We start from the raw sequence: 16,141 nt of genomic DNA, 5'->3' as shown, positions 1-16,141 counted from the left end.
TATTTTGTGCAAGGCATCCTGGGTACAGTGGTAAAGGAAGGCAGGAGAGCCCAGGCCATGGTGGAACTGACAGCCGCAGAGGAGGCCATCCCAGGGAGGCGTGGCTGGGAAAGTCCGTGAGAGCGGAAGTGAGGGTGTCAGGGAGCACGTGGCAGACACCACCCACCCCGCAGGTCATCTGAAGGAGGGCATCGGACAGGCTCCCACAGGAAGACACATCTAAGCTGGAGCCTGGGAGATGGCCAGGGGTTGGGTACCACTGTTTTCAGAAGTTGAGATGAGAGAAAGAGATGCAGTAAAGGAATGGAAGATAATCAGGAGTACTTGAAAATGTGGATTCCAGGAGTGGAGTGGCAACAGAGAAAAAACAAAGAACAGTCCTAAGAGAGTTGGATGTTGTGTCATAGCAGCGAGGTACATTAAAGGCTCTTCGGCAGAAAAATGAAATGACCACTCTGGCCCTAATCCTCTCTCTCAATCTCTTTTAACCTTTCTTCCTGCCCTCTCCCCCCACTTTCCCCCTCCCTCTCTCCATCTCTCTCAAATAAATTAGAGGAGAATACAGTGAGATTGGAGGCAGAGTGAACTTGCTATAAGTCAGACGGGAGGTGAGGGCAGGTTGGATTAAAATGGTGGTGGGGAATAGAGAAGAGGGGAGAGACGGGAAGGTGTGTGGGATTACACTGGGCTATTAACTGGAATCTTAGAAAATAAAGGGTCAAGAATGACTTCTAGTTCTGACTTGAGCGAATGATTAAGACCATTACAGAGACTGAGCATACAGTAGGTTTGGGGAAGAGCTAATAAGCTCAGTTTTAGAGAAATGACTTGATAGAGATGAACCCATTTGATTTGGCAGTTAGAAGTCACTGGCCAGCACTGGGAGTGGCCTTGCCATTGAAAAAAATCAGACTCCAGCAAGCTGATGAGCACATGAAAGGTAAGGACGTTAGGACACTGAGTGTGTATTGCATGTTCCTGAGATAGAGCACTAGTTGAAGTAGCACATGGGGTCTGGCCAGCGCTGTTTTTATGAAGGGCGATTTTCAGTGTGTCTGTATTGAAGGGAATCAAGAACTAGTAGAGAGGGAGAGGCTGGAATGAAGGAAAACAAAGTTATGTTGAAGACACAAGGCTCCCAAGGAGGCAGAGTGGGAGAGAAATTAAAAGCACAGGTGGATCCCTAACTGATGTTGCTTAGTGGATGGAGTGTCGGCCTGTGTCCCGCGGAAGTGTCCCATGTTTCATTTCGGTCAAGGGCACAGGCCCAGATTGTGGACTTAATCCTCAATAGGAAGCATGCAGGAAGTAGCCAATCAATGATTCTCTCTCATTAATGATGCTTCTTATCTCTCCCTCTCCTTTCCTCTCTGAAATCTATCTGTCTGTCTGTCTGTCTGTTTTGTTTTGTTTTGTTTTGTTTTGTTTTGTTTTGTTTTGTTTTAAGAGTACAGGTTGAATTGAAGGTTTGGACTAGAGGAGAGACTTTCCTTTTCTCTGAGACCTGATGGGCCTGGAGACCCCTAAGTTCAGGATGAGGTTGAGGGGAAGAGAGGAAAGAGATGGACTTGAATTTGAGAGGATTCCCACCAAATGGCTACATGCTTTTTCAGATCTAACAGAATAGTTCGCATTTTTGAATAAAACATTTATGTTGGACTATTTTTAAAATTGACAGTTCAAAAGATGTCAGTTCTTTCATATATTTAAATTGCTTTATCTTAGGAAATTCCCAATTTTTATGCAAGGTCTGTAGAGGAATGTAATTATATGGTGCCATCTTGGCCCCCAAAGAGAGCAATTAAAGATGTGTTTTTATAAAAACTTTCATGAGTTAGATTTTTAATTAGAAAAAGAAAGTATAAGTAATCTTGACATTCACGTTGGTTATACTCTTATCAAGTGCTTGTAGTTCTTGGTTTTTCTCTCATTTTAACAAGTGAAGTAGGATGTTATATTTGGATTTAAACACCCTTGATTCATTTTTTATGATAGTTGGATGGGAAATACATATATAGTTTGGCAAAATGTCCTCTGGGGAAAAAATAGGTCTCAGATAGCCATTGTTTAGCATTTCTATAAATGGAGCTTCTCTTTCAATATGCAATAAACAGCCCTTTCTCCATCCGCCTGCCTTAGATCTCTGCGGCTATTAAGAGGAGGCACTGAGCCTTTGAAACGCTGTAATTTGCAGATGACCTCAGGCATGATATGAGCATTATTTTACTTTTTAGAGGAACAAAAAATAAAAAACAACAAAAACAAAACAAAAAAAACACCATAAAAGATCAGTTAGGTACTGTATTAGTTAGCTAAGGCTGCCATAACCAAGTACCACATACTAGGTGCGTTAGAACGAGACCCTGATTATCTCTCCTTCCTGAGGCGACCCTCTGAGGTTCTGGGTAGAAGCCTTCCTTGCTCTTCCAGCTGCCGGGGGTGGCCTCCATGATTTCACATTCCTTGGTTTGCTGCGTTGGTTCAGTCCCTGCCTCTTTGCCTCTGTGTTTGTGCCCAGATTTCCCCTTTGTATAAGGACACTAGACTTCGTGGATTAGGACCCATCCTGATGACTTCATTTTAACTTGATTGCTTCTCTGAAGCTTCTGTTCCCCAATAAGATCACATTCTGAGGTACTGGGGTTAAAACTTCCACATAGCTTGCGGGCGGGTGGGGGTCACAATTCCACTGATACTAGGTTCTAGGAAGTACATTTTATTTAGTACCAAGTAACATTCACATATTTCTTTAAAAGGAATACTTCTGACTTTCCATGTTTTTTTAGTAACATAGGCTAATATGATTTTGATTGTCACCTTCATATTCACAAAGTATTACTTTGGGGGCTGCTTTCTTTGTTCTTTAGTTGTCTTTCCACCAACAATGATAATAACATGAAACACTTTCAGGACTGAATTTTCTCGCATCTGTTTCCTGTATACACTTTGGTGGGATCATTAATGAGCTAAGGAGAGAAAGAAGCAAAGAGCAAAAGGGAAATGTAGTAATTCACTCCGGAAGCCATTCTTCAGTTGTTTTTCTGAAGCTACTGTGGCTCGGTAATCATAAACATACTGATAAATTCATTCTTTCCAAATACGTAACTAAAAGGTTAGGAAGGAAAATTATCATTTCAAAACAAATACCAATCATTCACTTATTAATAGAATATTAATTTATTGATAACATAAGTATAGTTCTAACAAAGCTAGTGCAGATTAATAAATATTTTGATAATATTTATCCAAGTTCCTTCTTTTAGAAATATTTACTTGTATATTTATTCAATAAATACTTTGGTGCTGTCTTTATGCTCGGCAATATTCTAGGTACTGAGAGTGCAGCAGTGATCAAAACAGAAAAAGTACAATAACCCCCTACCGTGGCACTTATAACCTAACTAGAGGCCCAGTGCATAAAATTCGTGCACTGGTAGGGTCCCTAGCAGCTGCTGACTGCCTGCTATGTACTCCCTACCTTCCCTGGCCAACCCTGCCCTCTGGTTGAACTCCCCGGTCGAGGAGATAATTTGCATACTAGTGCTACACTTTTATTATATAGGATCGGGGGCAGATGGATGGTAGAGAAGGCAGATAAGTGGCTCTATTCAGGGTAGACTGAGAAGGGTCCAGGTCAGAAGGAGGGAGGAGAATTAGAAGGTTGTTGAAGTCATCCAGTCAGGAGACGAGTGTCTGGAACCAGCACAGACAGTGGAGCTGGTGAGCAGTGGTGGGATTCTGAAAGAGTTTTGAAAATTAAGACAGCAGATTTGCTGATGGATCTGATTTGAGGTATGAAAAAAAAGAGGTTAAGAATAATCTAAACTTTGTACTGAATCAAACAAATAACTTGAGGAATACGTTTCTATTGTACAAAATGAAAATACATGTGCAAGTTGTTGAGAGCAGAGCTTTCCAAGCAGATTTAAAAGTGGACTGGAGGGCAGTTACCGCCTTTAGGATATTTATTGGGAATTGAATGAAGTAATTAAGGAAGTGGAAATGATTGCTCTATCTGTCATAGGAAACAAAAAAGAACGGGAACTATCTTCTTACTTTTGCCAAGTAAAGGTGGAAAATAATCGCAGTGGTGCTTTCATAAAGGGAAAGAAAGGAAAACAGATTACACATAAAATTCTCAAATCACTTTACCTGGTTTCTGGAGATATTGGGACAATCTAATTTGATTTTCTAAATAAAGCAAAAACAAAACAAAAAAATCTTTTAGATATGGAATTACTTTTACTTGGCTACTGTCTGCGGTTAGCATCCTGATTATACCGATCTGATCTGAGGCTACTTTGGCCTTTTTTTTTTTTTTTTTTTGCACATTTCATGTGGTGGGCTCTTTGCCAACCTCTGTGAGAGGTAATTTGCTCCACATCTGTTGGTCAACCCCTCTTCCCTTCCCACTCTCTCTGTTCCTGGTGTTTACCTTATTGCTCCCACCCATCAGATAACCATCAGAGGATGCAAACATTTTAGACTGGTCCTGGTTGGGATTTTTTCCACATACTGTCCCTCAGCCTGTGACATAACTCCTATTTAACATTTATATAAACCAGCGGGAGTGTTTTGTCCTGCTCTAAGGGGGCCGGGCCATTGTGTGTACACAGGGTTCAAGATGCACAGAATACACCTTGAGTACCAGCCCTTGCCTTGGGACTGCCTTACCCACCATCTCGGACCATCTCAGGCTGTGACTGTGGCATTTCCCGTGAGCCGGAGGGTGCTCAATGGTGGGTGTATCCCAACCAGAGCAAAGAGCCATATGTGTCATCGGCTGTTCCTTTAGAACTTTTCCACTACAGTTTTATTGGTGTGACTTAGTATCTAGCAATTATGCATTTTAAACCCTAGGGTATGTGTTTGGTATTTTAGAGTAAAATGCTGTAGCTATTTTTTGTGATATACAATGTTTTGAGAGGTTCTTCTCTAAAAGGACAAAGCATCTAGGCTGCCTACTTGTTCTGAGACTAAAGGTATTAATGACTAATGATGACCTGGCTTGCTCCTGGCATGGGATAGGTGGTTTTGTCTTCTCCTTGGCTAAAGAGTAAATCTTGCATGCTGTTCATTTCCTCGATGTCAATGTGATATTTGTCACTAAGGAATTCTAAGATTTTAGCAGATGTGTAGATCTGCTGATAAAGTGATGATATGCCAGTAATGTTTCAAAGTAGGTTTGCTTTCTTCTTATATTACTGGTTTCAGTCTAACACCCAAAACTTCTTTTACCTTAATTGCTGTGCATGTGATTGCCCTGCTATTACAAAGTTAAAAATGATAAAAATATTTTAGTCTGCTATCATTTTTATAATTTGGATATAAACTGAGTGGCCAGATTATTATGATCTCTGAATGCATAATAATCTGGCCACTTAGTGTGTGTGTGTGTGTGTGTGTGTGTGTGTATATATATATATATATATATATATATATATATATATATATGTATGTATATATTAGAGGCCTGGTGCATGAATTTGTGCATGGGTGGGGTCCAGCCAGCCTGGTCAGGGGGAAGGGACATGGGTGGTTGGCCAGCCTGCCTGCTGATCAAACTCCTGGTCAAGGCGACAATTTGCAAATTCTCCTAATGATCTCAGATTCAGCATGAAAATCTGTGGAGTATCTAAATATGACTGACAGGGCCAAGAGGAAGAAAATTTTTCCAAACACTACCAAAAAGTTTTCTATAATCTTATCTTAATTAAAAAAAAAAAGATAATTGAATTGTGCTTTTGAAAAGTGCCTTATAGATCTTTATCTAGTGCCTGAAACTGCAAATTGGTGAGCAACAAAACCACATTGCCTTTATTTTCCATTAAGTCAGACTTCAATAAATTGCCTCCTTTCTGAATCTCCCTCTTGGCTTCCAGGACCATGACCTGAATCTACCACAGTAATCAGATTGGCGCCATAAGTGCTTACATATGTGACAGGAGAGACATTTTAGCTGGAAGGCTTTCTATTATAGCAGTGCACATACACACACACACACACACACACACACACACACACACAAAATGAGAACAGCCACAATAGTACAGGCCTCCTCTCACTGACCATTTGCTATTATAAATACTGTGTTAAGCAAAAAGGGATAGCAAAGCTTGGTCAGCTTGTCATCAATAGTACTTTTTTATTCTCATGTAATTTTTGATAATGGAGGAGTTGATTTGTTTTGTTTATTTTGTATTTTGGTTTCACACACTACTTATGTGCAATTGGATAGTGCTTGTAGAAATATAAAGATCATTGCTAGTTGGGCCAATGTGCTCAGTGGTTGAGTGTTGACCTATGAATGTTTTGACCTATGAATGGTTAGATTCCCTGTTACAGGCTCGATCCCCAGTAGGGGTAGTACAGGAGGCAAACAATCAATGATTCTTTCTCATCATTCATGTTTCTATCTCTCTCTTCCTCTCTGAAATTATATATACACATATATATAAAATCGTTCATTAGTGTTTATTTTTGCCAACTCTTTGCAGTAAGTTGGCCAGAAGTTTATTTTCTCCCTCTTTTACTTGTTGATGTATTACATAAAGAATTGATTACATAATGCTAGATCCTATAATTAAGTGTGCTTAAAATATAAAACTTGTATATTACTAATTAAATTGACATAAGCATTTTTATTTTAAATGGACATAGTTTTCCCTAATTTCTATTTTGTGTGTTGATAGCTCTCAGACTGTACCTCCTCACTTTGTGTAGGAAGACACTGGGGGAAATTTTTCAGAAACAACTCATATTTCCCCCCAAAAGAGAGATTTTGGCATTATGATTTTATTCGTGCCTATCTCCTCCCTCAGATTCCAAAAGACATTTGTAAATACCCTTGCTGAGTGCGTTTTAGTCACTAACTACATATTTACAGACAGCTAGTGCTGAGCACTGGGCCTGGTACTAAGTATATAAAGAAAAATCTGACTTCTCATGATCTCAGTCACTGGGAATACAGGTTTGTGAATAGCTAACTATAAAGGAATGTGACTCTTGTCCTCTGAACAGCATACTTGGGACAGAAGTAGTAGTTACTTCTCATTGAATAACTGAAAAAGATTACATATAAACTGAGTGATGAAAACTGACCAGAGATTTGCTAAGAAGAAGAAGAGGAAAGGAAAGGTATTCTAGGTATTTGTGTTCAAATAAAATCATCTACTCTACTTTTCCACACACAGACTGAAAAATTCATTCATTCATTCCTTCAACAAGTATGTAATGAGTTCCTACTGTGAACAAGGAATTCAGAAACAAGATGCTTCTAGGCCTGTGTTGTGTGACGACTCTCTGTGATTGCCTAGAATCCTATACCACCTTTAAAGATCCATTCAGAGAAAATTACATTCTTTCCATTAGCCTACAGCACACACTGAGTGCCTACCATATGCTCAACAGTGTTTAAGAGATAACACTGAAGGGAGGATTGAAGGGTCCTGCCCATCCAGGCAGTTTTGTGAAGACCAGAGGAGGTGGGATTGAATTTAGTGATTGGCCATAGACAGGAAGAGAGGAGAGAGAGGAGGAATAGAGGCCTGGGCGCCAGGCAAGCTGGTCAAAGAGGTTTGGGGAGGAGCAGATCAAGGGGAGGATGGTACCAACAAAACTGAAACCAGAGAGGCCAGTGGGCTAGGGAACTGCTCAGTGGTCACAGCTGGTGTGAGGGCCTCTCCCAGGAGCACTGGGCAGGAGCAGCTGGCGGGGCAGGAAGCAGGGAGCACGGTAGAGGAGAAACAAGTCGGGCAGGAGTGATGTCAAGAGAAAATGTCCTGCAAAGTCCCAGAGGCCTGCGTATGTTTAAGTCAATATGGCTGTATGGATGCAATTTATTGCATTTGGGGATCAAATGTCTTGGCATATTTATTATTTCATGAAAATTCTCTGCTCTAATTTTCTTTATATATTTTTAGGTTAACACAATCTGTGAAATATTTGTATTTGTTCACTGAATATGTTACATATGTATGAACTTTTCCCTCATTTTCAACTGTTTTTAAATTTTAAGATGCAAGTGGACATTTGCAGTGATAAGTGGGCCATATTTCTAATGATTATGTATAGTTCACGCAATAATTTTGATTCTTATTACATGGCATAGTTTTCATTGCAATGGCTCACGTTATCCTGAATAATTTTATTTATATGCTTAGAATATAAAGTCATTATTACATTTTTTTTGCTACATAAATAATAAGCAGTCTCAAAAGTGGAATTTAAAAGAGAATGATTGCCAATAAAAATTGTTATTGTTTAACATGTATTTCTCAGCATGAGAACAAAATGTATTCAGCTTTTCAATTTATAAAGAGAGAAAGATGTGGTTAAAATTAGAACTGTACCATTCAGAGAATAATTTATACAGCCATAAGAGAAATGTAAATGCTGCATGTCAGTGGGTAGTGAAACAAATCACGTTTCAAAAAAACATTTGGCTACATGAAAATCTCTTATTTTAAAGAAAGAAAATCGAAAGTCAGGGATCCAACATCAGGCCCAGAACCAGAAAACTGTAGAGTTTGAACCCAGGTGATATATAGAAAAAAATATATTATTCTATGGGAAATCTGATGAGCATCATGACTTCTTTACTTCCTTCTGAGCCAACACAGACCTTAATTCAAGGTCAATGAGCCCAGCATATTAAGTATTGTAATGACCTTCACAAACAATCAAAGACCCTCTATGAATTGTAAGTGGTCGTGGATTTCCTTTTGCCCTGGTTAGTCTGTACTCTTGCACTTTTGATCCTCTGGGTCCAAAGCCACATGGTGAGAGAGTTTTGCCAGGCTGTGAGATGGACCATGGCTGACCCACCAGAGGTGAAAGCTGGGCCTTGGGATGAGCTAGCAGGGCCCCCTGCAGGTCACTGAGCTAGGAGCTCGCCTGGAGAGAGTGTCCTACAGAGGTGGGCACCTGGTTTAAGCCCCAGAAGTGTGCTCGCTCAGTGAAGTGGGAAGGTTGGCCCAGTGTAGCTGGGGCACCTCCTGCTCCCCTTCTAGGCCCTGCTGGAATGTCTCCCATCTTTTGCACTTTCCTTCCCTTATTCCACACCACCCATCCGTGACAAAATCCCTTTCTAGAAAGATGCTTGATTGCATGTGAAAGCCCCAGCATCAAGCCTCCCTACATTTTTGATATTAAGTTTGTCTCCAATGGATTGTTATTCTCCTTATAGCTATCAAAAGGTGATTGCCAATCATATCCAAGTAAATCTCACTGAGGTATTTTAGAAATCTCCCTACAAATGTCAGCAAACTGAGTAGGAAAGGTATGACAGAAAGAGACAAGCAGTTTTTTTGTTTTGTTTTGTTTTGTTTTAATTAACAGCGGAAACCGGCACTGGTGATCGAAGATCTTTTTGAAGACATGAAAGATGGTGTGAAGCTGCTTGCTCTCCTGGAAGTCCTGTCTGGGCAGAAACTGGTAAGAATTTCTTCTGTGACCAGACTCATCGAATTCTTCCCATCTGGAATTGGCGGCGGTGGGGTCGGGAGTGGAAGGGACTCTGCCCACGTAAGATACAGTTTTCCTCTCTTGTAGTCAGTAAGATGCAGGAAACACTAGTCTATTGGTCACTTCCGGGAGCAAGGAATACATTCCCTTTCTCATTCCTTCACACCGGTAGTAGGTTTAAAACAGTGTCTATAGTAGCACAACCTTAGAACTAAGAACAGAGACTTCCCCACTAGGCAGTCAATCATGGTTAACTCTTGCATCCGTGTGGTACCCAGGCAGCTTGGTTGCACACGGACACCCACCTCACCTGTTAGCGAGTGTCAGCTTGCCATTTGGAAAGGAGTGTTGGTCCATTCCGGGGTGTGTAGATAGCCCTTTGTTGAAAGGTGAGCTGACATCAACACAGCAGGTTTTCATAAGCTTGTGGCCACCCTTCAACACCAGGGCTTTGTCCCAGGAACAGCGCGTTCTGAATTATTTGCTCTCACAGACAGAGAAAGCAGCAGCGTGAAAAACAACACTGACAGTGAGTGCCACGCTTTTCCTACGGTACTCAATTCATATTTTTTTTTCCTGGCTTATGTTTATTTTTATTTCAGAGAGATAGAGAAATAAAGTATAGTTTGCAAACATAAGCTATGATAAATGCTGTTTGCCACAATTAGAGAAAGGAGCTCAGGAAATGGTCTTCTTCGTGGTGTGTACACAGGGTTCAAAATTGAGAGTACTTATCTTTTTCTGTGTCTATTGCATCTTGACAAGTGCTACACAATCATTATTTCTTGGGTAACTTAGTGTTTTGTTTTGTTTTAGTTGCTTTTCCCTGGACATAAGTTTCTAGTTAATTTTGTGAAGGGAGTTCTCAAAATAGCTTTTGGAAGAGGTTGTTTATTGAAAAACAAAACAAAACAAAACTGATAGTGATGCTGTATAAGTCATTTTCCAGTTTGATTCATAGAAGACGCTTCCTGTGTCCCGGATGCCATCTCTGCTCACGTCTGCTGTCAGCCACATAGTGGTTAATTCATGGATGCAAGAGTTAAGCGCCCCCCGCCCCCGCGCCGCGCCCCCCCCTCCCCCCCCCTCCCCCCAGCATCTGATCTCAAGCACTTGTAGCATACCTCTGGGATTCTGCCCTCCGGGTTTATCAAAGCCACAAATTGCACCAGGGAGCCCTCAGGTATAGGAGTTAGCGGGCCCAGAGGAGTAGGAGTCCATGATAAATGCTCCAGCCTGGCGCTTGCAAGAGGAAGGGTTCTGAGGCAGATCTTACAGATGTCAGAGAGTGCCAATGGGATCCCCAGGGGAACTGAGCCCATTTGGCCAGTGGGGCCCTACAGAACACACCCTTTGTTAGCTTTTCCCACTTCCTCATTTCACTTTTCACAAATCCTCACTCTTGCTTCCTGGGATCATCTCCCCAATAAACTACACGCAGCCAAGCCCTTTTCTCAGGCTCTGCTTTGGGGGAAATTGAACAAGACGCATGAACAGCCAGTTTGGAAGACACAGATGTATGCATGAACAAAGTAAGCTGGATAGGTGTTAGGATGTAGAGGCACTGAATTGAAATACATACTCCCTTGATGGCCAAATATAACTGGTCATATGTATATATCCTCCTGAAATACGCTATTTCCCAGAAGGTTCAAGGAAACTTCATTACAATTCAAATGGATGTATTTTAAGGAGTATGTTATTCTAAGTACCAATATAATTCTGCCATGGCACATTAGCATAGGTCAAAGCAGACATAACCTGAAAATAACCCAGATTCACTTCAAAAGGAAAGGAGATTCATGGCACTTAATATACTAGCTGTCAAAATGAATGAAATACAGTGACAGGCAACCACATCTATGAATCTTAGGAATCAAATATTATGTAGAAAAATAAGTCTCAAAAGATTAATGCAGTGACAACCTTTATATAAATGTAAAAACTAAAAAAAAAATTTTAATAGTGTATATACATGAAATGAATTTATATAAAAGAAGAGCATTCGACTGGATTTAGTGTGATGGTTGACATAGATGTAGGAAGGCAGATAGATGAATGAACTGAATGATGGTGTTATTGGCTTTCATACGTAATTTCTGGATCCTGGCTTTGTTCAGTAGGTGCTGTTTACATTATAAAAAATAACTAATTAAATAATAACTAGCCTTAGCTGGGTTGGCTCAGTGGATAGAGTGTGGTGCTGTAGACCAAAGGGCATATACCTGGCTTGCAGGTTCCTCTCTGGCCCAGGCCCTGGTCAGGGCACATGCAGGAGGCAACCAATAGATGTGTTTCTCTCACCTCGATGTTTCTCTCTATCTTTCCCTCCCTCTTCTACTCTCTCTCAAAGATCAAAGGAAAAATATCCTCGGGTAAGGATTAAAGACAAACAAACAAATAAATAAATGGGCCATGTATGGATCAATGGTAGGACTAGGTCATGTATAACAGAGGTTCCAAAATAAAGAATAAATAAAAATCAAAAATTTTAAAAGCACATTTTTAATTTAAATATTTGTTTAAAATATCATAGATGTGTTTACCTAGTACACTATAATTGGGAAGTAAAAGGTACTTGGTTTGAGCTGCAATGGGAGATCAGTTAGGGTCTGGTGTCACGGAAAAGAAACCAGTTGACCAGCTATGTGATAATGGAGTCATTACTTCACCTCAGTTATCCGCTTGGTTCCTATCAATGTAAAGGAGGCTAATCCTATCTATTATACATTATTTAAATTCTTTTGAGTTTTAAACTTAACATTGTGGTACATAGAAAGCATATGATAATTTTAGTAACTCGAACATAAGTAATCAGAACATACATTTGTGTAGATAATATTTTCATTCTCACAATCCTACTTTTTAACCTTGGCCTTTATATTTTGATCATCCAAACCTAGAAATGTCATAACATTGTCAATAACCTTTCGTGTGAGTATAACTGAATAAAAAAAGGGTGACTTACCAAGAGTACCTTTGCAAAGACTTAATTTTGTTTAGAGCAGTTTCAGATTTACAACAAAATTACAAGAAAAATACAGAGACCTCCTATATACCCCAGGCCCTCACGTAAAGCCTACTTTTCATATAAGTATTTCCTAATCTATAGGATGACAGGGTCAGTAGACAGCATAGGAATCTTGTGAATTTCCACTCTAAGACATACAGAAATCTGAAAGACTTATTGAGTATCGATATATCAGTAAACTACTAAGGTGCTGTGTGGATAATGCCCCTTCGTATACCTGCCCATCTTTATAAACATTCTCCAAGTATGTTTAAATAGACTTACATAGATTTTATATGTCTCTTTTTATTTCTTTATCTTTTATTGAGCCATCCTCTGACTGTGTGCATTTTGGTCTATTCCTATTCCCCTTTCCTAGCCTTGTGAACAAGGACGCCGTATGAAGCGGATCCACGCGGTGGCTAACATCGGCACCGCACTCAAGTTCCTTGAAGGAAGGAGGGTAAGAGAGGAAACCAGAACTCTTAAAGAGGAGATGTGGGCGTACAGATGTTTTCAGTATTGGCTGCAGAGTAAAAACTCTGCTTGTGAGTTACACAACACACATAGGCAGCATCATTATAAAAATAATTTTAAATTTACAGAGAAGTGGCAAGAAGGGGGACAGCGATTTCATGTCTACGCTTTATTCACCTTCCTCTAAAGCTGACAACTTATACATAGTATGTGTGTGTGTATACACAGAGTACAATTATCAAAATATGGAACTTCACGTTGGTCCGATACTGTGAACTGAAGCATAGACATGGGTCTGATTTCATCAGTGTTTCTCCCATGTCTTGTTTCTCTTCAGGATACAATGGATCCCACACCTTGCATTTGATCCTTTGCCCCTTCCATTCTATGGCACTTGCTCATTCTTCCCTAGTCTTTCACGTCGTTGATACTTTTCATAACTGGGGGCCAAGTGATTTTGAAAAAATGTTTCTCAATGTTATGATTATATGGAAGCGATGCATATTTTGCAAGAATTCCAAGGAGGTGTTGTTGTGTTCTTGTCAGCACATCATATTAGTGGATATAGAATACTGATAAGTCTCATTGCTGGTCATGTTAAGACATTTTCTGTGTTTCCTTTATGGTAAAATTATTATCTTCTCTTTATATTATAACTGAGAAAGAACTTAAGGAAGTCATTGACGTCAGGCTAATCTTCTGTTTATTCTTAAACTTTGCTCACTAATTTTAGCATTGATTACCTTCAGTAATTATTTCTGTGCTGTTTGCCTAATGGTGATTTTATATTTCCCTCATTTGTAATGTAAGAAATTATTTTCTTTTTCCTCCAATTATTTATTCAATTACTTATTTTAGCACAAACTTGTGGATATTTATTTTATTCTACAGTTTTAATTTATTAGTTTTTTTTTCTTTTTTCAAATTTTGGCCATTAAGTTTCTTCAGTCTGGCTCCTGCGTATCCTGTATTTTCTCTGCCTCAGTCCTCCTCTAAGGAAGCTGGGGTCCTGTTATTAGCAAATGGCATTTAGAAACCAAGATGTGAGTGTTTGGTGTGCTCATTGTTACTGAGGTTTCACTGCTCCTAGTCTTTCCCGACAGACAGATCTAGAGAATATGTTTACTAACCTGGGGATATCTCTCTCACGTGCTCACTTATTTCTCCCATATACATTATTTCAAACTGATCTTCTGATTTCAACTCAGCACGTAACATAGTTTCAGAATTGCTGGCCCATGTCCCTGTGAGAAACATATTGACTAACTGGAGAATAGTATTTGCATGCAGTTCTTTTGGTCCTTATCATTACAAGGTCCAGTCAAAAGACTGCCTCTACATGTACTTAAGTTGCTTCTGTTATTCCTGTCCCTTTTAATGTTACTCATTGAAATAGAGTTGTATTCCATTTTTCAGAACCTCCTCCTGCAGCATACACATTCTAGTTGACTAATGGAGGAAGGGAGTGTGGAATGAGATCATTACTACGATCCTAAAAGCAAAAGTTATACTCAGAGAAGTGCCTTCCTCATCCTTAGTTCTCCATTATCATTCCTTCCCTTTCACTCCCCTTCACATGTCTAGGTAGCTGATCTCTCTAGTTTCTCGTTGGTCATGCTTGTATTTCTCTTGCACAGGTGAGCAGATGTTTCTTCATATGCCACCTTCTTTTTGCCATGAGGAGAGTGTGCTATTGATGCACTCTCACACTTTGCTTTTTAAATTTAACAGCATATTCTGGAAACCATCCAAGTCAGCAGGGACAGCTTCCTCATTCATCTTCGCAGCTGCATAGCATTCTATGGTCTGGATGTACCAGAGTTTATTTAACCACTCTCCTATGAATGGGCACTTAGGTTACTTCTAATATCACTTAAACAGAAACAGTGATGCAATTAATAAAACAGATAATGAAATTGTGGCTAAGAATTTTTGAGCTAGAAGTTTAAGAAGTCCTTTATTATTAACTTTTGTCTTTGTTTAGAGATTATGAAAAAGAATAAGTAGTTCTAGTTGGATTCTATGGAGATTGATTATTGAGATAGAATCCATTTTGCTAGGACGGAGGAAATAACTTTTTTGACAGTTGAAAAGGCATTGAAGTGGAAAATTGGAAACAATTATAGGCAGATGAGCATGTGTCTTGAACACGTTATAATTATCAATGCCCCAAATAGGGAACTAAACACGATCAGTCTCTTTCTACTTAACTACTTCTTGGTTTTCCTTGTCTTTAAATTTTATTCTGCAAATAATGCTCTATATTTACTTCCTGCATTTTATTCCCTTTGAATAAAGAATGCTGGTTTTCAAAGATTAAAAGATTTTTTGTATATATCATCTTCTCCCTTTGCCTTTCATGTCAGTCCATGTACAGAGGATCACCGGTTAGTACAAATTTTAGAATTTTTAACTCCTGACTTTTATAGGTAAAAGAGAACATAAGTTTCATGCTATTTGGTAACAAACTTCAAAGTAAGTGCATCTTCTTAAATTATTCATCACAGTTTCTTTTAAGTTCTGGTCAAGTTCTTGTCTGATATTTTGTTGGTAATCCCTTGCATGATGTCACATTTTTCAACAAAGTTTATTTTATTTTATTTATTTTATTTTATTTTGTGGTTAATTTTATTGTGTGCACCACATGAATGCTCCTGAAAAACCCACTGAAACCATGTGCTTGTTGCTTTTATTATGGCTCACCCTACTTACTCGTGTGTATCACTACACAGGCATGACCAAGTCTTATTGATGTCTAATAAAGTGTGTAACGTTGCATAGTTAAATGGGTTATAATCTCTAGTGCATTGCTAGTACAGTATTTCTTTCTAAACAGATCAAATTAGTCAACATTAACTCCACCGACATTGCCGATGGCCGACCCTCCATAGTTCTGGGACTGGTGTGGACCATTATTCTCTATTTCCAGGTATTGTGCCATCGCTCCTTCATTAGTTGATATAATGCCATGGAGGGAAGGAATGGTGGGCATTTTAATGATGCTGTCATTGTCTTACTTTTGAGGTTGATTCTCAAGCTGGCAGAAATCTGACCTTCACACATACATTGGTTTTTGGTAGAATTTCTTCCTCTTCTCTCTAAAGGAGTTGTACATGTACTGCCCTAAATAATTCTGGCAAAATATCCAATCTGAAAAGTGGACAGGACACAGTGAAGATGAAATATTGC

The 16,141-nt window shown here is 39.4% G+C and overlaps 1 protein-coding gene across 1 annotated transcript in view; it reads left to right on the top strand.

The window, feature by feature from the left end:
• Positions 1–16,141, top strand: part of SYNE1 (spectrin repeat containing nuclear envelope protein 1) — a 359,148-nt gene that overhangs the window by 66,510 nt on the left and 276,497 nt on the right. The window contains exons 4-7 of the mRNA XM_084890175.1: positions 9,340–9,435; positions 12,855–12,938; positions 15,319–15,339; positions 15,789–15,881. Of these exons, the coding sequence (XP_084746301.1) occupies positions 9,340–9,435; positions 12,855–12,938; positions 15,319–15,339; positions 15,789–15,881 (294 nt within the window). The remainder of the gene's footprint in view (positions 1–9,339; positions 9,436–12,854; positions 12,939–15,318; positions 15,340–15,788; positions 15,882–16,141) is intronic.

Source organism: Pipistrellus hanaki (genome assembly GCF_964339955.1).
Source record: "Pipistrellus hanaki genome assembly, chromosome: 7".
Taxonomy (NCBI): Eukaryota; Metazoa; Chordata; class Mammalia; order Chiroptera; family Vespertilionidae; genus Pipistrellus; species Pipistrellus hanaki.
The sequence above is the reverse complement of the archived record's forward strand: the minus strand, read 5'-3'. Positions and strand labels throughout refer to the sequence as shown.